Source organism: Lepidochelys kempii, chromosome 2, assembly GCF_965140285.1.
Source record: "Lepidochelys kempii isolate rLepKem1 chromosome 2, rLepKem1.hap1, whole genome shotgun sequence".
Taxonomy (NCBI): domain Eukaryota; kingdom Metazoa; phylum Chordata; order Testudines; family Cheloniidae; genus Lepidochelys; species Lepidochelys kempii.
Window position 1 is genome coordinate 108,423,938 of NC_136381.1, and position 19,277 is coordinate 108,443,214.

General features: G+C 43.0%; 1 protein-coding gene across 4 annotated transcripts in view; it reads right to left on the reverse strand.

Annotated features, from left to right (window-relative positions):
- CDKAL1 (CDKAL1 threonylcarbamoyladenosine tRNA methylthiotransferase) overlaps positions 1–19,277 on the reverse strand; it is a 665,563-nt gene that overhangs the window by 437,213 nt on the left and 209,073 nt on the right. For all 4 annotated transcript variants that reach the window (XM_078851602.1, XM_073331895.2, XM_078851603.1 and 1 more), the window contains one exon: positions 101–197. In XM_078851602.1, the coding sequence (XP_078707728.1) occupies positions 101–197 (97 nt within the window). The remainder of the gene's footprint in view (positions 1–100; positions 198–19,277) is intronic.

The window sequence follows — 19,277 nt, forward strand, 5'->3', positions numbered from 1 at the left end:
TAATATAAAACTTCAGACAGCAACACTACATGACCCTTATGGGCAAAAAAATGAATATGAAAATCTTAACAGTTCTTTTCTATTTGACAAATGTTCTTACCCCTATAATGCTCAGACCTTTGAGGTAATCTTGACGAGGCTGGGCTTGTGGAACACATCCAGCTAGAACCACTTTCTTGTCGTCTTCTTGGGCTTTCCTAAAATGATTTTTTAAAAAGTGAGAATTAATTTCTGAACGTTAATCCCTTTGAATTGTAAAGTAACCACCTAGTATCTACGAGTCCTGGAATAGCATTCATCATCAATTAAGGTGAATGATTTATTTGTTCACAGAAAAGTGAACACTGCTGCAAACAGTTCCATAGTTAATGGGATAGGTTTATGTTTGAACACAGAGTAAAGAAAATCCTGACAAATTCGATATTTGAGCTGCCTTTTCCATTTACAACAATGAGAATACAACACACAGGGCAGAATTCCAAGTTTATACCTTCATCTGAGGGACAGGGCAGTGACGTTCACACTGGATAATCCTGAAAGTCCTAATATAAACTTTAGCTAAGCTTTATTTACCACAACTATGGCAGAGGGATATGTAGTTGAGGCACACATCTAAAACCTGATTCGTGACAAGTCATTTAAAACAAAAGGTACAGTCTATGTGAACAAGAACCATTAACTCACAATTTAACAGCTATTTAATGCAGCCTGAAATGATAAATTGCACCAGTCTTTAAAACTATTATTAAAACTGGATTGAACATTTTCAAGCTTGAACTGTTTACCTTTGCCAGATTAAATATTTATGTGAATATTAATTTATATTATTCCTTAGTTCAGGCACTATCTTGCCACCTAGTGGGAACCTGAAATACTAAAGATCAAATAGCTAAATCCTTTCATTCTTTTAAATAATATTTTAATTAATTCTAGATACAGCATTGAATTTTAAGCTATTCCTGAAACTTGAAAATACAGAAAGTACTGTGCACCTGCTATACCCAACTGTACTGAAAACAACAAAGTGGGATTCAAGTCCTGGTTTATAATTAGTAAACTTAATTTGATGATTTGCTAATGGTAAAATAATAATTCAAATACCCCAAACGGACAGAGAGAGAAGGAAATTCAACTTTTTATCGGGTTCTACTGGCCCAGACATCCTATGGGTTGTCTGTTCTCAGACTTATGTCCCACAATACACACAGCTGGCTCCATCACACCCTCTATGGAAATGTATGGCAAGCTGGAGCCATCCTGTAGTATGTCAGTATTTTCTTCAACAATGTACAGAGTTGTACAGTGTTTGCTATTACTTTATACCTTGGGGATAAAACTCTAGTATCATGACACCCTTTTTTGCAATGTGCTCCTTACTAAGATAACGTAGCATTTACAAAAATCACACACTGTTGGAGAAATACAGGCTTATTTGATCTCCGGAGGCTAGCTCCAGTAGGGTATTTTAGAGGAAGTGATGTTATCACAAGAGTGTAAACCGGCACACCCATTCATGAAGCTGAAAATTCCTGGCAGGTCTGGACTTCTGAACCTGCTAACGAAGAAAATTTAGGTTGACAGTCAAATGTGCTTATTACCTCCCCCTTTTCCTCCTGGCTAATTGTGAGAATTCACCTCATAATGGAAAACTGATACTTTTGTTTTATTTAGTTTGCAGGTCACTTTTAGGAACAAGCCCATTTGGCTTGTAAATGACATAGGAACTGCCATACCGAATCAGATCACTGGCCATGTAGTCAGATATCTTGCCTCAAAACAGTGCCCAGCACCAATTGTTTCACACAGGGCTAAAGATCCCCTAAATGGCCAATTATGCAGCAATTAAGAGTTTATAATGCTTATTTTTCATCTACCTAATGTAACAGTGGATGCTCTCAGTAGCCGTATACAAGTCAATTTAACTTGCAGCAGGCATCACAGGAAAGCTACAGATGTCAATCATTATGGACTCATTTCAACCTGAGAGGGGAAACAGTTGCTTTAGTTTTAGATTAATCTATATGAAAATACCATACTCTTTATTTAACAAAATCGTATGAATATGAAATGTTGTTCAAATGGTAATTAAATATATTTCTTAAAAGGGGGCTATACCCAGCAGCATGCTTGTGAAATCAGAAAGGTTTGGTCTTTCAGCTGTAAGAAAGTTTTCCATTTGCAAAACTTGAGCAGAAGCCATTTATATCCCCATATCCAAGTTAAAAACATGTCTGTTTCTTGTACTTCCTGCAAAAATGTCACATACCATCATTTGAAACTCTGCAACCCTGAAGGATAAAAATCACTACTCACATGACCTAACTGACTCAACCTAATGCCTCAAGGTAAGGCAATGAGACTTGTCTCCTGTAACCAGAGTATATATCCCTAAGCAACTCTAAATCTGGTGTAATCTACTGCTAGAAATAGATCCCATCACGACCTACTAAAGAACTGCAGTGGAAAAAGCTTTTTATTAAAGTCTTTTCATTTGGGAAAATAGTAAACAAAAATTTCCCATGACACATTAAATAGCATTTTAATGTTATTTCACAGCTTTTGCATTTTAGCAGTTCTTCTTGGAATGTAAATGGAGGAGGAAAACAGTTAGATAGAACACATTTCATTGCAAGTATATTAGCTTCATATAACTTTTTATTTAAAGATCCCTACGGACTTTTTTATACTCTGAGAATTTTTGCTTCAAAATATAATTAAGCAGTAATGCCCGCACTAAATTTTCAGTCAACCTATTTTCATTAAAAGCCATAACATATTGTCCTATCCATGAAACCCAGCACAAATGTGACCAATAATGGTATATTAAATATGTGTTTTATATTTTTCCAGGAACTGCTTGCTGAAAATATGTACCAAACCCCTACAAATGTTGTTTAATGTGCTCTGTTCTGACTAACAAAAGCCTACAAAAATTGTTCTTCAGAAACCTGGCTAGCATAGGAACAGTATTAGAAAAGCTTTTATCCTTCAGAAACATGAATGCTAATGAGAATAATACTTAATTGAATCTAAAAGTGGCATGAATAAACATCTTCTTTAGACATTCTTTATATTCTTCAATTAAATGAACCTTAACCTTAAACCTTCAACTTTAATTGCATTAGGACATATTTTCTAGAAGTGCACTCTTATCTGAAAATGATTTACAAGACATACATCTGAGTAGACATGTAATTAAGTCCAATTTTCTTTTAAAAGGGTGGAATCCTGGAAAACACTCTTCCAACTAGGGAAAAAGCAGAGTACTTCATACAATACAGTACTTTCAAGTTAAAAAATAAAGTATAAAAATCATCTGCCAAGACCAGAGATTACAATAAAAATATTTATATTTTTATTCTCCTTTTTCTTGTTGAAAACCTGAAAGAATAGCTAGCTTGGGAAACAATAAACAATTCTGTCTTAATCATACTTTGTTTATGTAACTATGAACCTGCCCAAACTGGAGCCATTGTTTTACAGTTCATTATTTTTTGCTAGGCTCCAGTAAATTCTGTCCTGAACAAGACACAAATGAAGACAGGCCTCAGCCCGATACTGTTGCAGTACCAGTGTAACAGAAAAAATGGTTACCTACCTTTTGTAACTGTTGTTCTTCAAAATGTGTTGCTCATGTCCATTCCATTCTAAGTATGCGTGTGCCCACATGCACAGTCGTTGGAGACCTTTGCCTTAGCAGTATCCATAGGGCTGGCTGTGGCGCCCCCTTGAGTGCCACGCTCATGCGTTGGTATCTCAGGCGCCACCAGCCCTGCGCCCTCTCAGTTCCTTCTTGCCAGTAACTCCAACAGAGAGGAGGGGGGCGGGTAATGGAATGGACATGAGCAACACATCTCAAAGAACAAAAGTTACAAAAGGAAGGTAACCGTTTTTTCTTCTTCAAGTGCTTGCTCACGTCGATTCCATTCTAGCTGACGCACAAGCAGTATCGTTGGAGGTGGGCTCAGAGTTCACAGTCTTGCAGCACTGCTCTGCCAAAGGCAGCGTCATCCCGCGCTTGCTGGGTGATTGCATAATGAGATGCGAACATGTGGACAGAGGACCAGGTATCAGGCCTGGATTGGCACCTGCGCCAGGAAGGCTGTCGATGATGCCTGCGCCCTAGTCGAGTGGGATGTCACAATTGCCAGCGGGGGCACCTTCACCAGTTCATAACAGTAACGGATACAGGCCGTAATCCAAGACAGAATTCTCTGGGCAGACACTGGGCAACCCTTCATCCTGTCCACGACAGCAACGAACAACTGCACTGACTTACGGAATGGCCTCATTTTATCTATGCAGAAGGCCAGAGCCCATCTGACGTCCAGGGTATGTAGCCTGCGTTCCTCATCCATTGCATGAGGTTTTGGACAGAAGACCAATAAGTATATATCTTGACCTGTATGAAACTAGGAGACGACCTTGGGCAGAAAGGCCAGGTGTGAACGCAACTGGACCTTGTCTTTGTAGAAGATTGTATAGGGCAGCTCCGCGGTGAATGCCCTGATCTCAGACACCTTGAGAGCCAAAGTTATAGCAACCAAGAAAGAAACCTTCCAAGAGAGAAGCAGGAGGGAGCATGAACCCAAGAGTTCGAAGGGAGGACCCAGGGGCCTTGCCAATACAAGATTCAGGTCTCAAAGGGGAACCGTCTCCCGGACGTCCGGGTAGAGGCACTCCAGACCTTTTAAGAACTGCGCAGTTATAGGATGGGCGAAGAGCGACCTGCCTTGAAACGGAGAGTGGAATGCCAAAATGGCCACCAGATGAATTCTTACTGAAGAAACCAACAGGCCCTGGAGCTTGAGGTGCAGCAAATAGTCTAGGATGTCCTGCAGTGGGGCCTCCTCAGCCCGAATTTGCTGATCTGAGGCCCAGCACATTAACCACTTCCACTTCACCAGGTAGGCTGCTCTGGTGGATGGCTTCCTGCTGCCCAACAAGACCTGTTGGACACCAACAGAGCACACCCATTCTTCCATACTGAGCCACACAGCAGACAAGCTGTCAGGTGCAGCGCCGCCAGGTTCGGATGCAGCAGATTGCCATGGTTCTGGGTCAGTAGGTCCGGTTGAAGAAGCAGCTGCAGCGGGGCAGCTGCCGAAAGACTGAGTAGCATGCCGAATCAGTGCTGGCAAGGCCACACTGGGACTATGAAGATGATGTTCGCTTTAAATTGCTTCACCTTTATCAGGAGCTTATGGATAAGTAGCACTGGTGCGAAGGCGCACATCAGCACTTCCAACCACGGAAATAGCAAGGCGTCTTAAGGGGATCCCTTGTCCTTTCCCTGCAGGGAACAGAACACGTGGCACTTTCTGTTCTGCCTGGACATGAACAGTCCACTTGGGGAGTTCCCCACCTGTGGAAGATTAGGCTGACCAACTCTGGATGGAGCAACCATTGATGGTGAGACAAGAAGGCTCTGCTGAGGCAACCTGCCAAGACATTCTTGGTCCCAGGTAGGTGGGAGGCCACCAGATGAATGGCATGCTGCATGCAAAAGTCCATAGTCTGAGAGCCTCCCGACAAAGGGCCGAAGACCCTGTCCCATCCTGTCTGTTGATGTAATACATTGCAGTAATATTATCAGTCAGGACCTGGGCCACCTTGCCTTTTAGGTGGGGTATAAACACTGCAGGTCAGGCGAACCGCTCTGAGCTCCCTGACATTGATATGGAGGGCTAGGTCATCCCGCAGCCATTTGCCCTGGGTGCTGAGCTCGCCCAGGTGGGCTCCCCATCGGAGGCATCAGAGACTAGGGTCAGCGACAGGGACAGGGTCACAAAGGGAACTCCTTGCAGCACCAACTGGGGATTCAGCCACCAATTCAGGGATGAAAGAACATCGTCCGGCATCCTGACCACACCGTCCAGGGTGTCTCTGTTAGGAACGTAGACGAAGGCCAGCCACACTTGTAGGGGCCGCAGGTGGAACCAAGCATGGCTGACCACATAGGTGCACGCAGCCATCTGACCCACCAGACGTCTGCAGAGATGGGCCATAGTGAGCGGGTGGTTTCTTAGATGTGAGATCAGGTCCGACTTGGCCCGAAAACACGTTTCCGAAAGGAAGACTCTGGCTCGGGTGGAGTCTAGAACGACTCCGATGAACTCTATGCCTTGGACTGGCAATAAGGTGGACTTTTCCATGTTTATTAACAGCTCCAGGTCGTGGCAGGTGGAATGTACCGGGTCAAGGCTGCTTTGCACCTGATCCGGAGACCTGCCCTTGATGAGCCAGTGGTCGAGGTCTGGAAACAGATGAACATAAGAATGGCCATGCTGGGTCAGACCAAAGGTCCATCCAGCCCAGTATCCTGTCTACCAACAGTGCCCAGTGTCAGGTGCCCCAGAGGGAGTGAACCTAACACTGATCTCTCTCCTGCCATCCATCTCCACCCTCCGACAAACAGAGGCTAGGGACACCATTCCTTACCCATCCTGCCTAATAACCATTAATGGACTTAACCTCCATGAATTTATCCAGTTTTCTGTTAAACCCTGTTATAGTCCTTGCCCTCACAACCTCCTCAGGCAAGGAGTTCCACAGGTTGACTGTGCACTGAGTGAAGAAGAACTTTCTTTTGTTTTAAACCTGCTAACCATTCATTTCATTTGGTGGCCCCTAGTTCTTATATTATGGGAACAAGTAAATAACTTTTCCTTATTCACTTATCCCCCCTTAGTCTCCTCTTTTCCAAGATGAAAAGTCCCAGCCTCTTTAATCTCTCCTCATATTGGACCCATTCCAACCCCCTAATCATTTTAGTTGCTCTTTTCTGAACCTTTTCTAATGCCAGTATATCTTTTTTGAGATGAGGACACCACATCTGTACGCAGTATTCAAGTTGTGGGCATACCATGGATTTATATAAAGGCAATAAGATATTCTCTGTTTTATTCTCTATCCCTTTTTTAATGATTCCTAACATCCCGTTTGCTTTTTTGACTGCAGCTGCACACTGCGTGGATGTCTTCAGAGAACTATCCACCGTGACTCCAAGATCTTTCTCCTGATTACTTGTAGCTAAATTAGACCCCATCATATTGTATGTATAGGTTGGGGCTATTTTTCCCAATGTGCATTACTTTACATTTATCCACATTAAATTTCATTTGCCATTTTATTGCCCAATCGCTTAGTTTTGTGAGATCTTTTTGAAGTTCTTCACAGTCTGCTTTGGTCTTAACTATCTTGAGCAGTTTAGTATCATCTGCAAACTTTGCCACCTCACTGTTTATCCCTTCCTCCAGATCATTTATGAATAGGCTGAATAGGATTGGTCCTAAGACTGACGCTTGGGGAACACCACTAGTTATCCGTCTCCATTCTGAAGATTTACCATTTATTCCTATCCTTTGTTCCCCGTCTTTTAACCAGTTCTCAATCCATGAAAGGATCTTCCCTCTTATCCCATGACAGCTTAATTTACATAAGAGCCTTTGGTGAGGGACTTTGTCAAAGGCTTTCTGGAAATCTAAGTACACTATGTCCAGTGGATCCCCCTTGTCCATATGTTTGTTGACCCCCTCAAAGAACTCTAATAGATTAGTAAAACACTATCTCCCTTTACAGAAACCATGTTGACTTTTGTGCAACAATTTATGCTCTTCTGTGTGTCTGACAATTTTATTCTTTACTATTGTTTCAACTAATTTGCCCAGTACTGACTTTAGACTTACTGGTCTGTAATTGCCAGGATCACCTCTAGAGCCCTTCTTAAATATTGGTGTTACATTAGCTATCTTCCAGACATTGGGTACAGTAGCTGATTTAAAGGACAGGTTACAAACCATAGTTAACAGTTCCAAAATTTCACATTTGAGTTCTTTCAGAACTCTTGGGTGAATGCCATCTGGTCCCCAGGTGGATACCACAAAGCCTGAGGAAAGCTGCCACTAGTTCCATGCACTTGGTGAACACCCTTGGGGCTGAAGAGAGGCCAAAGGGTAGTGCCGTGAACTGGAAGTGGTGCCCTCCCACCATGAAATGGAGGAAACTCCTGTGCCAGGAATATGGAGACATGAAAGTAAGCATCCTTTAAGTTGAGACTAATGTACCAGTCTCCTGGTTCTAGGGACGGGATAATGGAGGCCTGGAAGACCACGTGGAACTTCAACTTCTTGAGAGACTTGTTGAGGCAATGGAGGTCCAGGATGGCTCTTAGGCCCCCTTTGGATTTCGGGATTAGGAAATAACGGAAGTAGAACCCTCTTCCTCGCATGTCCTGAGGAACCATCTCCACCGACCCCGGGCACAGGAGCTTTTCGACCATCTGAACAAGGAGTTGCTCGTGAGAAGGGTCCCTGAAGAGGGACAGGAAAGAGGGGCGGTGGGAAGGAGAGGCGGCCATAAATTGCAGGGTATAGCCCCGGGATATTACATCCAGGTCCCAGTGGTCCCAGATTACCCTCAACCAAGCCAAACAGAAGGTTCACTAAAGGACAGGAAGGATCTGGGGAACTGACTAGGGCGTCGCTCTTGAGCGCACCCTCAAAATGAGCACTTCTGACCCCTAGGTGCAGGACCAGATTACGCAGGCGAGCGGGAAGAAGGGCAGCATCAGCTGAAACTAGCATCCCTTCTTCTCACAGATCCCTGACAAGGTTGCCAGGGCCTTGGCGGCAGGGGGAGGCCGGAAGGGCTTCCAAACAGACTGTGGTGTGTGTATGCCCAACGAGCGAAGGGTGGCCCTGGTATCCTTCATCCCCATGCAGTCTGGCGTCCGTCTGCTCAGAGAAGAGACCAACCCCGTCAAAAGGGAGGTCCTGAACTGAGGTTTGCATCTCCTGCAACAAGCCCGCCGTCTGGAGCCATGAGGTGTGCATCATTACCACCGCCAACTTGACTACCCGAGCTGCAGAGTCTGCCGCAACCCAGGCCATTTGTAGGGAGTGCCTGGCAGCCACGGTGCCCTCCTCCACCAGGGTGCCAAACTCCTGGGCCAACCCTTGTGAGAGAGACTCCTGGAACTTGTGGAGGGTATCCCACAAGTTAAAATTGTACCTGCCCAGTAGGGCCTGGTGGTTTGCCACCCGGAATTGCAGGCTGGCAGTCAAATCAATTTTTTTTCCAAAGAGATCCAGCCTCTTGGCCCCTCTATTCTTGGGGTGGAGGAGGAGTGTATCTGCTTGTCTTTTTCGTTGGCCACAGAGACGACCAACGAGCCAGGAGCTGGGTGGGTATACAGATAGTCGAACCCTTTGGCCAGAACAACGTACTTTTCTCTGCCCTCTTGGAAGTGGGAGGGATGGAAGAGGTGTTTGCCACAGGGATGTGGCAATCTTTAAGACCCCTTCGTGGACCGGTAGAATGACCCGGGCACGGGTGGTGGCCGAGAAAATGCGAAACAGCATGTCCGTCTGCTCGTCCATTTCCTCCACTTCCAAACCCAAATTTCCTGTCACCCTTCAGAGCACAGCCTGATGCTCCTTGAAGTCATCTGGTGGCTGGCCTTTGAGGGTCCCGTGACTGCCTCATCCGGGGACTACGATGATGACTGGGTTATTGGAGGAGGTTCCGGGGCTTCATCCACCACTGGGAAGGGAGGTTTAGGGGTGGGTGCTGCATCCTCATTCCCGACCTCCAAACAATCTGCATGAACCAAGCCTGGCGCCGCCGGTGCCACTGGTTCTACTGGCTGTTGTTCCGAGGCAGCGGCTGAACACTGTTGAGAAGGGGACATTGCCATGACAGGCATTCCCCATGCACCCCAGTAAGGCCACCGGGTTGGCCACTGGCCTTGATGCCATTGCTGCGCTGTCGAAATCGACGTGGTCTCGGGGCCCCAGTCAAGTAGGTGGGACCTGGGAGAGGGACTAAACTGGCCTTCCATACCAGAGGATTCCCCTTCCAGCGACCATGGAGGGGCCTGCGTGTGCCTGTTGATGGCTGCGTCAGGGCAGGTGACCAGAGCGCGATGAATGGTGCCGGTACCAGTGCAAAGAGTAGTAGCGCTAGGGAGACTGGAGCCTGGACAGGGAGCGTTCCCACGTGGCAGGTGATGGGGATCTGCGATGAGAGGCCAGTCGGTAAGAGGGTAAGGGGTTCTGATAATTCGGAGACTGACGCCTTTCTCTAGGCGATCCGCAGCTGGGTGGCGGGGACTGCGATCGTGGTCCCGGTGACTGGGAGTGAGCCCCAAAGGATTGGGGCTGTGGCTCTGGGGATTTGCAGCACTGAGGTGGGGAGTGCTGTCTCATTTCAGGGGATCGTCGGCGCTCAACTATTCCCTGAGGGGTCTTGGTGGCTGACTTTCCCTCTTGGGGAGCCTTTGCCGCATCCTGCTGCATCGATGGCACTGGTGGAGGCCTTTGTTCTCTCTGTGCCGGGGAGGCCTGGGCAGGTGCCGGCAGCGGCTTGGGACCTGTACTGCTCCCTTGAGTCAGTGACGGACCTTTTGAGGGGCTAAAAACCCCAACTGGTGAGGTGCACACTTGTGGCTCCGGAGTGGCCGGGCGGGCCGAAATAGGTCCCTTGCCCGAGGACCTTTGGGCTTTTTTGCCTAGTTCCTAAATCTTATTAAAAACCTTTTTTATATATACAGCTTTCACATTTACTGAAACATTCAGATCAGATAATATCTCATTAATCCAAGTAGAACTGTATGGCAAACAAAGATTTTGTAGATAGCTGAACACTGATATGAAGAAGGGCTGTCCAACTAAAGCCCAATGAAACACTTTAAAAAAAAGAGAGAGAGAGAAAGAGAGAGAAGCCTATGGAGCTTCTAGTTACTGTGGTAATGGTGACTTCCTTATCACCCAGCATATTGGGGGCCCCCATTCAGAACCTCCTGGCAGTACTCTGGAACGTAAAGAGGTGTGGGACACTGCAAAACCCACAGGATTTGGCCACGTATTGGTAATGAGAACTAGATTTATATGGGGGCTCTGGCGTGATCTGACTATACAAATGAGCATTTTGGTATGGAAGCCTGAGAACCACTGCAAAAACTGCAATCAATCACTTAAGTTTGACATTTGTATCTATACATGCTCTCCTGAATGGTGTGTTATTAAATAACAAATTGGTGCATTTAAAAACATGTGCAGCACTAAAGTAAACAATTTCTTAACCCAGACTTGAGCACCGGTTTTCAAACTGTGGGGCTCACCCCCTCCGGTGGGCGAGAACGAGGTTATCACAGGGCATGAAGACTTGAGTGGTTAAGAATTAACCATTGCCCAGCAAGCTCAGCACTGTGTCACCATCCTGCTGCCACCTAGCTCCCACAGGAACCACGCAGCCTCACCAGAACTTATTTCCACCCCCACATCTCTCCCTCACACGCCCACCCTCCTGCCCCATGGAGGAACTGGGAATCAACATGGCACTGGCAATGCTAATGTTTCCTGGACCCACAGCAATGGCCTTGCACCCAGTATGCACACATGCTTGGAAAGTGGGGGTGTAACCCCTAAGGCATTCACACAAGTTCCCACTGAGGGCAGCTGGATTCAAACAGGGCATGCAAGATTCCTCCCAGTACAAGCTGGTCACATGGTGATTTCTCCCTTTTTCCCCCTTGCAGCTCCAAACTCAGCACCACCAGGGTAACCTCTTTCCCCTGTGCTGAGTGGACATACATATGATAGGAATCTCCAAAGGGCAGAACAGCAAAAAAAAAAAGTTTGGGAACTTTTGCCCTAAAGAGTCCCATTATTATTACCAAGTATGCATGCAGAGTGTTCTAGATGCACAACAACCATGCCAAACACCTGAAATTAAAAGCAGATTGCACCAGAGAGAGGAGGAAGTTGGTAAACTACAGACTGTTCAGCATGAAGCAGGCATCTGACTTCAAAAGATCTGTTATAACGAAGTCTTGCAGTTGAAAAGGGTTAAGCTATCATGTTATCTCAATTTTACATAATGAATGAATTGGTTATTGCCACTTCTGCGCCATTGATAAGATAACAGCTTTTATCAAGTTATGAATATTCACACCAGTATCACACAAATATAGAAAAATATAAACACCACTATGAGTAAGAAAGGTTTTTTCATGCTCCATTGCTGCTGAAGAGGAGCTCATATGAACATGAAGCATGCCAAGCCACAGGGAATACAATCAGGTAGACACAAATGAAATCATAGCAAGTCAGGTTCCATGCTAAAAGGAAGCAGGGGAAGTTTGGGGAAAAGGCTATGGAACAGCCTAACAAAAAAAATGAGTCTAAGATGAGCTAAAACAATCTTTGAAAAACAGAAAAAGGCAGATGTCTCCTTTTTATAGAAAAAAGGAGTTATAAAATAGGAGTAAGAGGAATACAGCTGTTGATACAGTCAGGAAATATCTTTGTTTTCAGGAACAAGAGCTGGGAAGAGGGTTGTGGTTAAGTGAATATTACCAGGCATATGACATGTTAAAGTTGTAACCCCAGAAGACCAAGGCCAGCTCTATACTAGGAAAAGTCTGCTAAACCCTCCTAAATGTAGATTTACCAAAAAAGTGATTTTTAACAGCAAAGTTTATACCAGTTCCCTGAGCAAGATAAACTACACTGAGAAAGCACTTTTATGACATAACTGCTTCTACACTAGGGTTTTTGCGAGTATAGAAATGTCATTAAAGAAAAAAAAGTCACACTCCTTAGGCAACAAAAGGTTCTAGTGTAGACCTGGCTTAAGAACCAAAGAGAGATTCAGGTTATTAATCAGACATTGCAATACACTCTAGTTGTATCATTCTGTTAAGCCCTAGTACAGTACACATAAAACTTTAATGTCACCCCAAAAACAGACCTTAGACAAAAGTGTGAATCAACTGGAAATGTGGCATGAAGGAAACTCAGAAAAGCACTGACCAGATTTTTTAAAAACATCTGTCAAGGAAATAACTTTGCTGGCATCTACAGTCATTGGTTTGCATCACTCCCTGTACATGTCACCAGACCAGTCTGGTGAAAGTCATAGAAGGAAAGGATGCAACCATGAGGATTCCACTTTCCAGACTGACAGAAAAAGTGCTGAAGTATCTTTGTAAAAAAAGCAAACACTGCTCTGTAAAAGGGCAAAGTGTGCTAAAGAAAGACAGTTGGCCTACACCCCACATTTCCAACTGACCAGTCTGCAAAAACTAATCAGAAAGGATTCAAAGGGAAAAGATGCATCCCTGGAATGAAGAGATGAAGAATAGGACTTCTTCATCTTCAACGGGGTCCAGAATAAAAGACAAAAAACGAAAAAATCTTTAAAATCGCCTGGTTATCAAAAGAAAATTACAGATGCAAACTCAAAGTCAGATTCTGGCATGGATGAACCAGGAGGGGAAAAGGGCGCAAGAAGGCCTCACTCTTACTGTGCTCTATGGGGACAGGCCAGCCACAATTGAACTCTCTGCAACCTCCTGAGTCTAGGACTTTAAGATATGACAAACACAAGCCCCACCAACATTACGAATTGGAGCTATGTAGTACCCTGGTCAGGGAACAACTTAGTTGTATTTACACTGTACTCAGGTGTCTTTGTCAGCTGCCTTGTTCTAATTCCATTGCTTCTAAATAATTCACATACAGTTTGCTTTTAAGATACATGAAGATGGCTTATTTAAGAACACTGACCCACATCGCTGGAGTTTACAGAACTGCGTTTGAGCACCAATCTCTAGAAAAGCAGCCCCCGGATTAATACACTGCTTCCTTTGAACTTGTCTTTCAAAACATTAGCTAACATGTAAATCCTCTTGGGAAAATAAATTACATTTTATCTTCTTTACAAGAACAAGCATGTCTTTTTCCAAAATATTACAAAACAAACATGTAAACATCCATCTCATGAGACATGAAACTGAAGTCCTGAAAACATATGGTTACAGAATATCTCATGGAACATTTTGTAAGAGTAGGATTGTTAAACCTAAAGATACAACCAAGGTTTGACTCCGATAATAACATGCTCTCTTACCAAATTATCCTCGGAAGTTTCAGCTGAATATTGCACTGTTAAACAGCTGCTGAGTTCCACCTGAGGCCTGGCTAAATCTCAGCGATGGGTTAAATCTGATTGTATGTTCCTTTCCTACCTCAGAGCTTTAAGAATAATGGAGTACAAACCTTGCAACATAAAAAAATCCAGATAGGCAATTTTGCAGAATCCTGAGAGCAAACTGAAACCACTGAAACCACCATGGGCCAAAGAATCAAAATCCTGAGTTTAATCCGGTCTCTGCTGACGACTTTTGTGGCTATGGGCAAGACTGAATTCCCCAACAGCACAATGGGTACTACTTTCAGCAGGAATAAAGATTCGTCACTGCCTTTCTAGCATTTGGCTGGGTCAGGAAAGAGTGGGGTACTGCTACCCAGCTACTGCTTCTCCAATCAGATTAATATATTCAGTTTAGCTCCATTTAATGTTTTAGCCCTGAACCAGCTTTCAAAAACAGTCACATAAATTTACCAACCTGGACACAAAAATCTCGTCACTATTTTAGTGGAAAGGGTTAAATTACTGATATTGTATTTGTTCATCCAAAAAAAGATTACTCACTCTGGCTGAAGGTGAATTGACTTCTGCAGGCCTTCCTAAACAGTTTCTATAATTATTTATACTATTAGTGTGGTAGTTATGCTTAAAATATTTGTCAATTTGAAAGCCTTTACCATATAATGGGGTGTAGCAACAGAACCAGTACAACTAGTAGAAATATTTTAAGTGCAACCACTTCACACACAACCATGCAAAAAGTGTTCTGACTAGGGATCCTAATTTTTGGCCGAGAGTTATTTGAGTTAAGCTCCTTGGAAATCTACATTTATGATACATTTTCACCTTATATTCAAATAACTAGCACTTAAGGGCAAACTTTTCCCATACCTAAAATATACACGTTCATGGAAGCTCAAAAGCAGTAGAACTGCAACAATTCGACTGAACACAAGATGTAGGAAAAACTATGGAAAGGCCTTGCAAAGAGAGCATGTTCAGCTATTTTTGATAAGGACCTGTGAAAAAGTGGTTTCAAGGTTTTTGGGTTTTGTTTTTTTTTTAAAGTAGGAAATACCATGTGGGAGAGTGTGTGTTTTCATCTTGTCTGTCTTAGGGAAGCTCAACAGTTTTTGTTCATACTTTCCAGAAAAAAAAAAAATCACTTTCAGATGTAGGCCAAGCTTAGAAAGTTTCATTTGAAAGAAAATTTTTGGAAATTTGAGTGTGACAGTGGGCACTTATAACAGAAACCGTTTTACAACTTTATAGGTACACAATCAATTAGAATCTAAACTCTTGGAAGAAATACAGCTTTGTTTCAGATACTACCCCATTTTTGTTGTTTTATAATGTTTTCCTATTTTAATAATGTTTCTCTCTCCCATTAGGTATCTGAATGATCAATATAAACAGGGAAATCTGCCTAACGGATTGAGTTTACAGAGGAAAGAGTGACATTGACTATATACAAAATGACATATTTCAAACAATACCAGGTAAAACAAAAATCAGACAAGTTGATTTTTAAGATGAAGACATCATCAAATACATATATTTCTACATAATAATCTGTATATATTTTGTTGTATCCCTTTCCCCCTGTCATAGTAAGTTCCCCATCCCTCTTAGATTGTAAGAAATTTGGGAGAGGGACTGTGTCTATCTGTAGGTCTGTAAAGTACATAGCAGAATGGACCCAAATCCACTAAGGCTCTGGGTCATGCAAATACATAGCAATAACTACATTTTTTTGCCACTAACTGAGCATTATAGCCTTCCATGTTTTGTCTTATATTGTCAAGTTTCCACAAACTAATTAGATATTTCTTCCATAAGTGAGAGATCCTATTTGTGGGAATCTGAATTTACCTGAGGAAGTAGATTGTTTTATAGTATTTGAAGAATCTGTTTGGGGGATTACTTGGGTGAGAAGCCCTGCTAGAGGCTGATAGAGAGGGCCCCTACTTGTTCTGCTCTGGGTTGGATAGTCCTGTGTTTTCTTTTGCTTTTCTGCAATTTAAAATGTGTATTAACTTTGTTTTAAAATATCTTATGTTATTTGTAAGATACACTGTTCTGCTATTGAATTCCTGTGCTGAATTTTCATAATGAAATTCATTTTACAAACACTATTGCTTGCTGAAATTTCTCTAGCCTATCCAAATCAATACATACAGTTAAAATTAACTATTTTTTTAATATTAAAAGGAAATACAATCTAGTCTTCAAATACAAATCTGGAAACAAACTTGTGGATATCCACTTATTATCTGAGTTTAAATCTTTGAGGCCCTAATTCAGGACAGCACTTGAGCACATGCATGTGCTTATGTGTTGTACTGAATAGGAATACCTTTCCTAAAAATGAGATTCCCCACAAAAGTCTTTACCAATGCACCTCAGTCCTGATATGCAACACCCTACTATTCCAGTCTTGATCTTTCCTCAACACAGATTTTCATGGTTAAATGTGTGTTAGTCCAGGGAGGTCATGTCAGGGCCATATACATGTATGCACTGGATCTGTGACCAAAGCATAAATATAATCGAGTTTGGAACACGAATTGGATCTCTTTGGCAATTGGTCTACTTGCAGTCTAAATGCACCATGCAAACAAGATATGGTGAGATAACTGGTATCCATAATTTATATCTTGTTTATAAATGAGATTGGAAAAAGGTGGAATAGTTGTTAATCCTTCTCGCATTATTGTTTTCTTAAACCACATATTACAGACTTCAAAAGCACAGATGGCAAACCCTTCAGAATCTCAGTCATCTCCCACCTTCACCTGTCTCCAGCTCCTCCTGCTGGCCACATGAATGCCTTGAGCTTTTGATTTCTTATAGGCTTGCAGTATTGGGCATATTAAACTGTTGCTGATTCAGCTTTGCTAAAAGAAAAAAAAAGCTGAGAGTAACCACACCACCACCAGTGAAGTGCTTCAGGTGGTGGCAGCAGGGATCAGACATAAAAGGGAAAATTGCCAACTTCTACATTTTTCTAAAGCACTATGCCTCTTAGCACATCTGTAGCATGCTGTTCTCTCCAGAAGTTAAATATTAGTGATTGTTCACAAGACCTAAGCCTGCTCCCTGAAGTCAATGAAAGCTTTGCCACTGACTTCAATGGGAGCAGGAACAGACCCTATTTAGTCACCTCTCTATACCTATTGTCAGTTTGGTTCCCTATGTAGGTGTCAATTATTCCCCCCCCCCCCCACATACACACACCTTTAAAGTCTTATTTTGCTCCGCAAAAATATTTAAATAAAATAAGATTTCTATAGAATTATCTGCCCCCATTCTAGCTTGGATTGCTATGTATTGGGTTATATGGTCCATGCTAAAAAGTAGATATATTTATTGCTATACTGAAATTAATACAAAATTATGTTTGCATGTGTAGATGGGCTATTTAACCACATGTACCTCACTCCAAGTTGGCAAAACGAAAGCTCCTCATACTGATGAGTTAAGAAAAGTTTCATTTTGGAAGGAAAACAAATTCTGATTTAGAGTTAATGGAAGAATAAGCCAAATCACTATGTATAGCTCTCATATGTATTGTATATTTTAGTTACTTAAATCTCTATTCTACCATAGAATTGTAGGACTGGAAGGGACCTCAAGAGGTCATCTAGTCCAGTCCCCTGCACTCATGGCAGGACTAAGTATTATCTAGACCAGGGATTGGCAACCTTTGGCACGCGGCCTGTCAGGGAAATCGGCTGGCGGGCTGGGACGGTTTGTTTACCTGCAGTGTCCGCAGGTTCAGCCAATCGAAGCTCCCACTGACCGCGGTTCGCAGTTCCAGGTCAATGAGGGCTGCGAAAAGTGGCGTGGGATGTGCTGGCCACCGCTTCCCAAAGCCCCCATTGGCCTGGAATGGTGAACCGCGGCCAGTGGAAGCTGCAATCGGCCGAACCTGCGAATGCTGCAGGTAAATGTCCCAGCCCGCCACCGGATTTCCCTGACAGGCCATGTGCCAAAGGTTGCCGATCCCTGATCTAGACCGTCCCTGACAAGTTTTTGTCTAACCTGCTCTTAAAAATCTCCAGTGATAGAGATCCCATAACCTCCCTAGGCAATTTATTCCAGTGCTTAACCACCCTGACAGTTAGGAATTTTTTCCTAATGTCCAACCTAAACCACCCTTGCTGCAATTTTAGCCCATTGCCTCTTATCCTACGTCAGGTATTAGGAGAATAATTTTTTGCCCTCCTCTCTGTAGCAACTTTTTTGTGCACTTGAAAGCTGGTGTGTCCCCTCTCAACCTTCTCTTCTCCAGACTAAACAAACCTCCCCCCCCCACTTCCCAATCTTTCCTCATAGGTAATGTTTTCTAGACCTTTAATCATTTTTGTTGCTCTTCTCTGGACTTTCTGCAATTTGTCCACATCTTTCCTGAAATGAGGCGCCCAGAACTACACACAATACTCCAGCTGAGGCCTAATCAGCACAGAGTACAGCAGAAGAATTATTTCTCATGTCTTGCTTACAACACTCCTGCTAATGCATCCCAGAATGATGTTCGATTTTTTTGCAACAGTGTTAACTGTTGACTCATATTTCACTTGTGATCCGCTATGACCCCCAGATACCTTTCTGTAGTACTCCTTCCTATGCAGTCTTTTCCCATTTTGTATGCATGCAACTGTATCTTCGATCTTTCCCTTTGTTTATATCTTCTAATCTTCATACTTTCTCTTTCCTTTATGTTTTGACATCTCTCTCTCATATTTATCCTATCTCTTCTTCCCATCTTTCCTATTGTTTTGTTTATCACTTTCTGAAACTAAAAGAAATCTAGCATAAGATACATTATTGATCCAATTAATGTTGTTGTGAAATACCACATTGTCCCTGGTTTAAAGTCCAAGCAGGCTTCAAATTACCTGCATCACTGTCAACAGTTGAAATATCAAACCCTGCTAATATATAGGCTTAAAAATGAAATTATTGTTGAACAATTTAAAAAATAAATTGGTTATATACTGTACCTTTGAATTTTAGACATCCTAGAAAGGGAAGGAAGGAGAGCTAAGAAACAAACTGATATATATTTTATATTAGTTTTAAGACTAGAATATTCATGATGACTCCTCCAGAGAAACTGCATGATTCCATGTATAACACAGCAAAGAGATCTCTTCCAGCCAGGTAAGAAGATGGAGGTTTCAAAAACAGGATGTAGAATTTACAGAACGATAGATACACACACAATGCAGAGTCAATAGTGCTAAGAGATTACATGAAGTCTGCTGAGAACAAGGTTACAAGTCACAACAGACAGGTTGGCTGAAAGTTGGGGACAACCAAGACAGTCAGTTGATTGT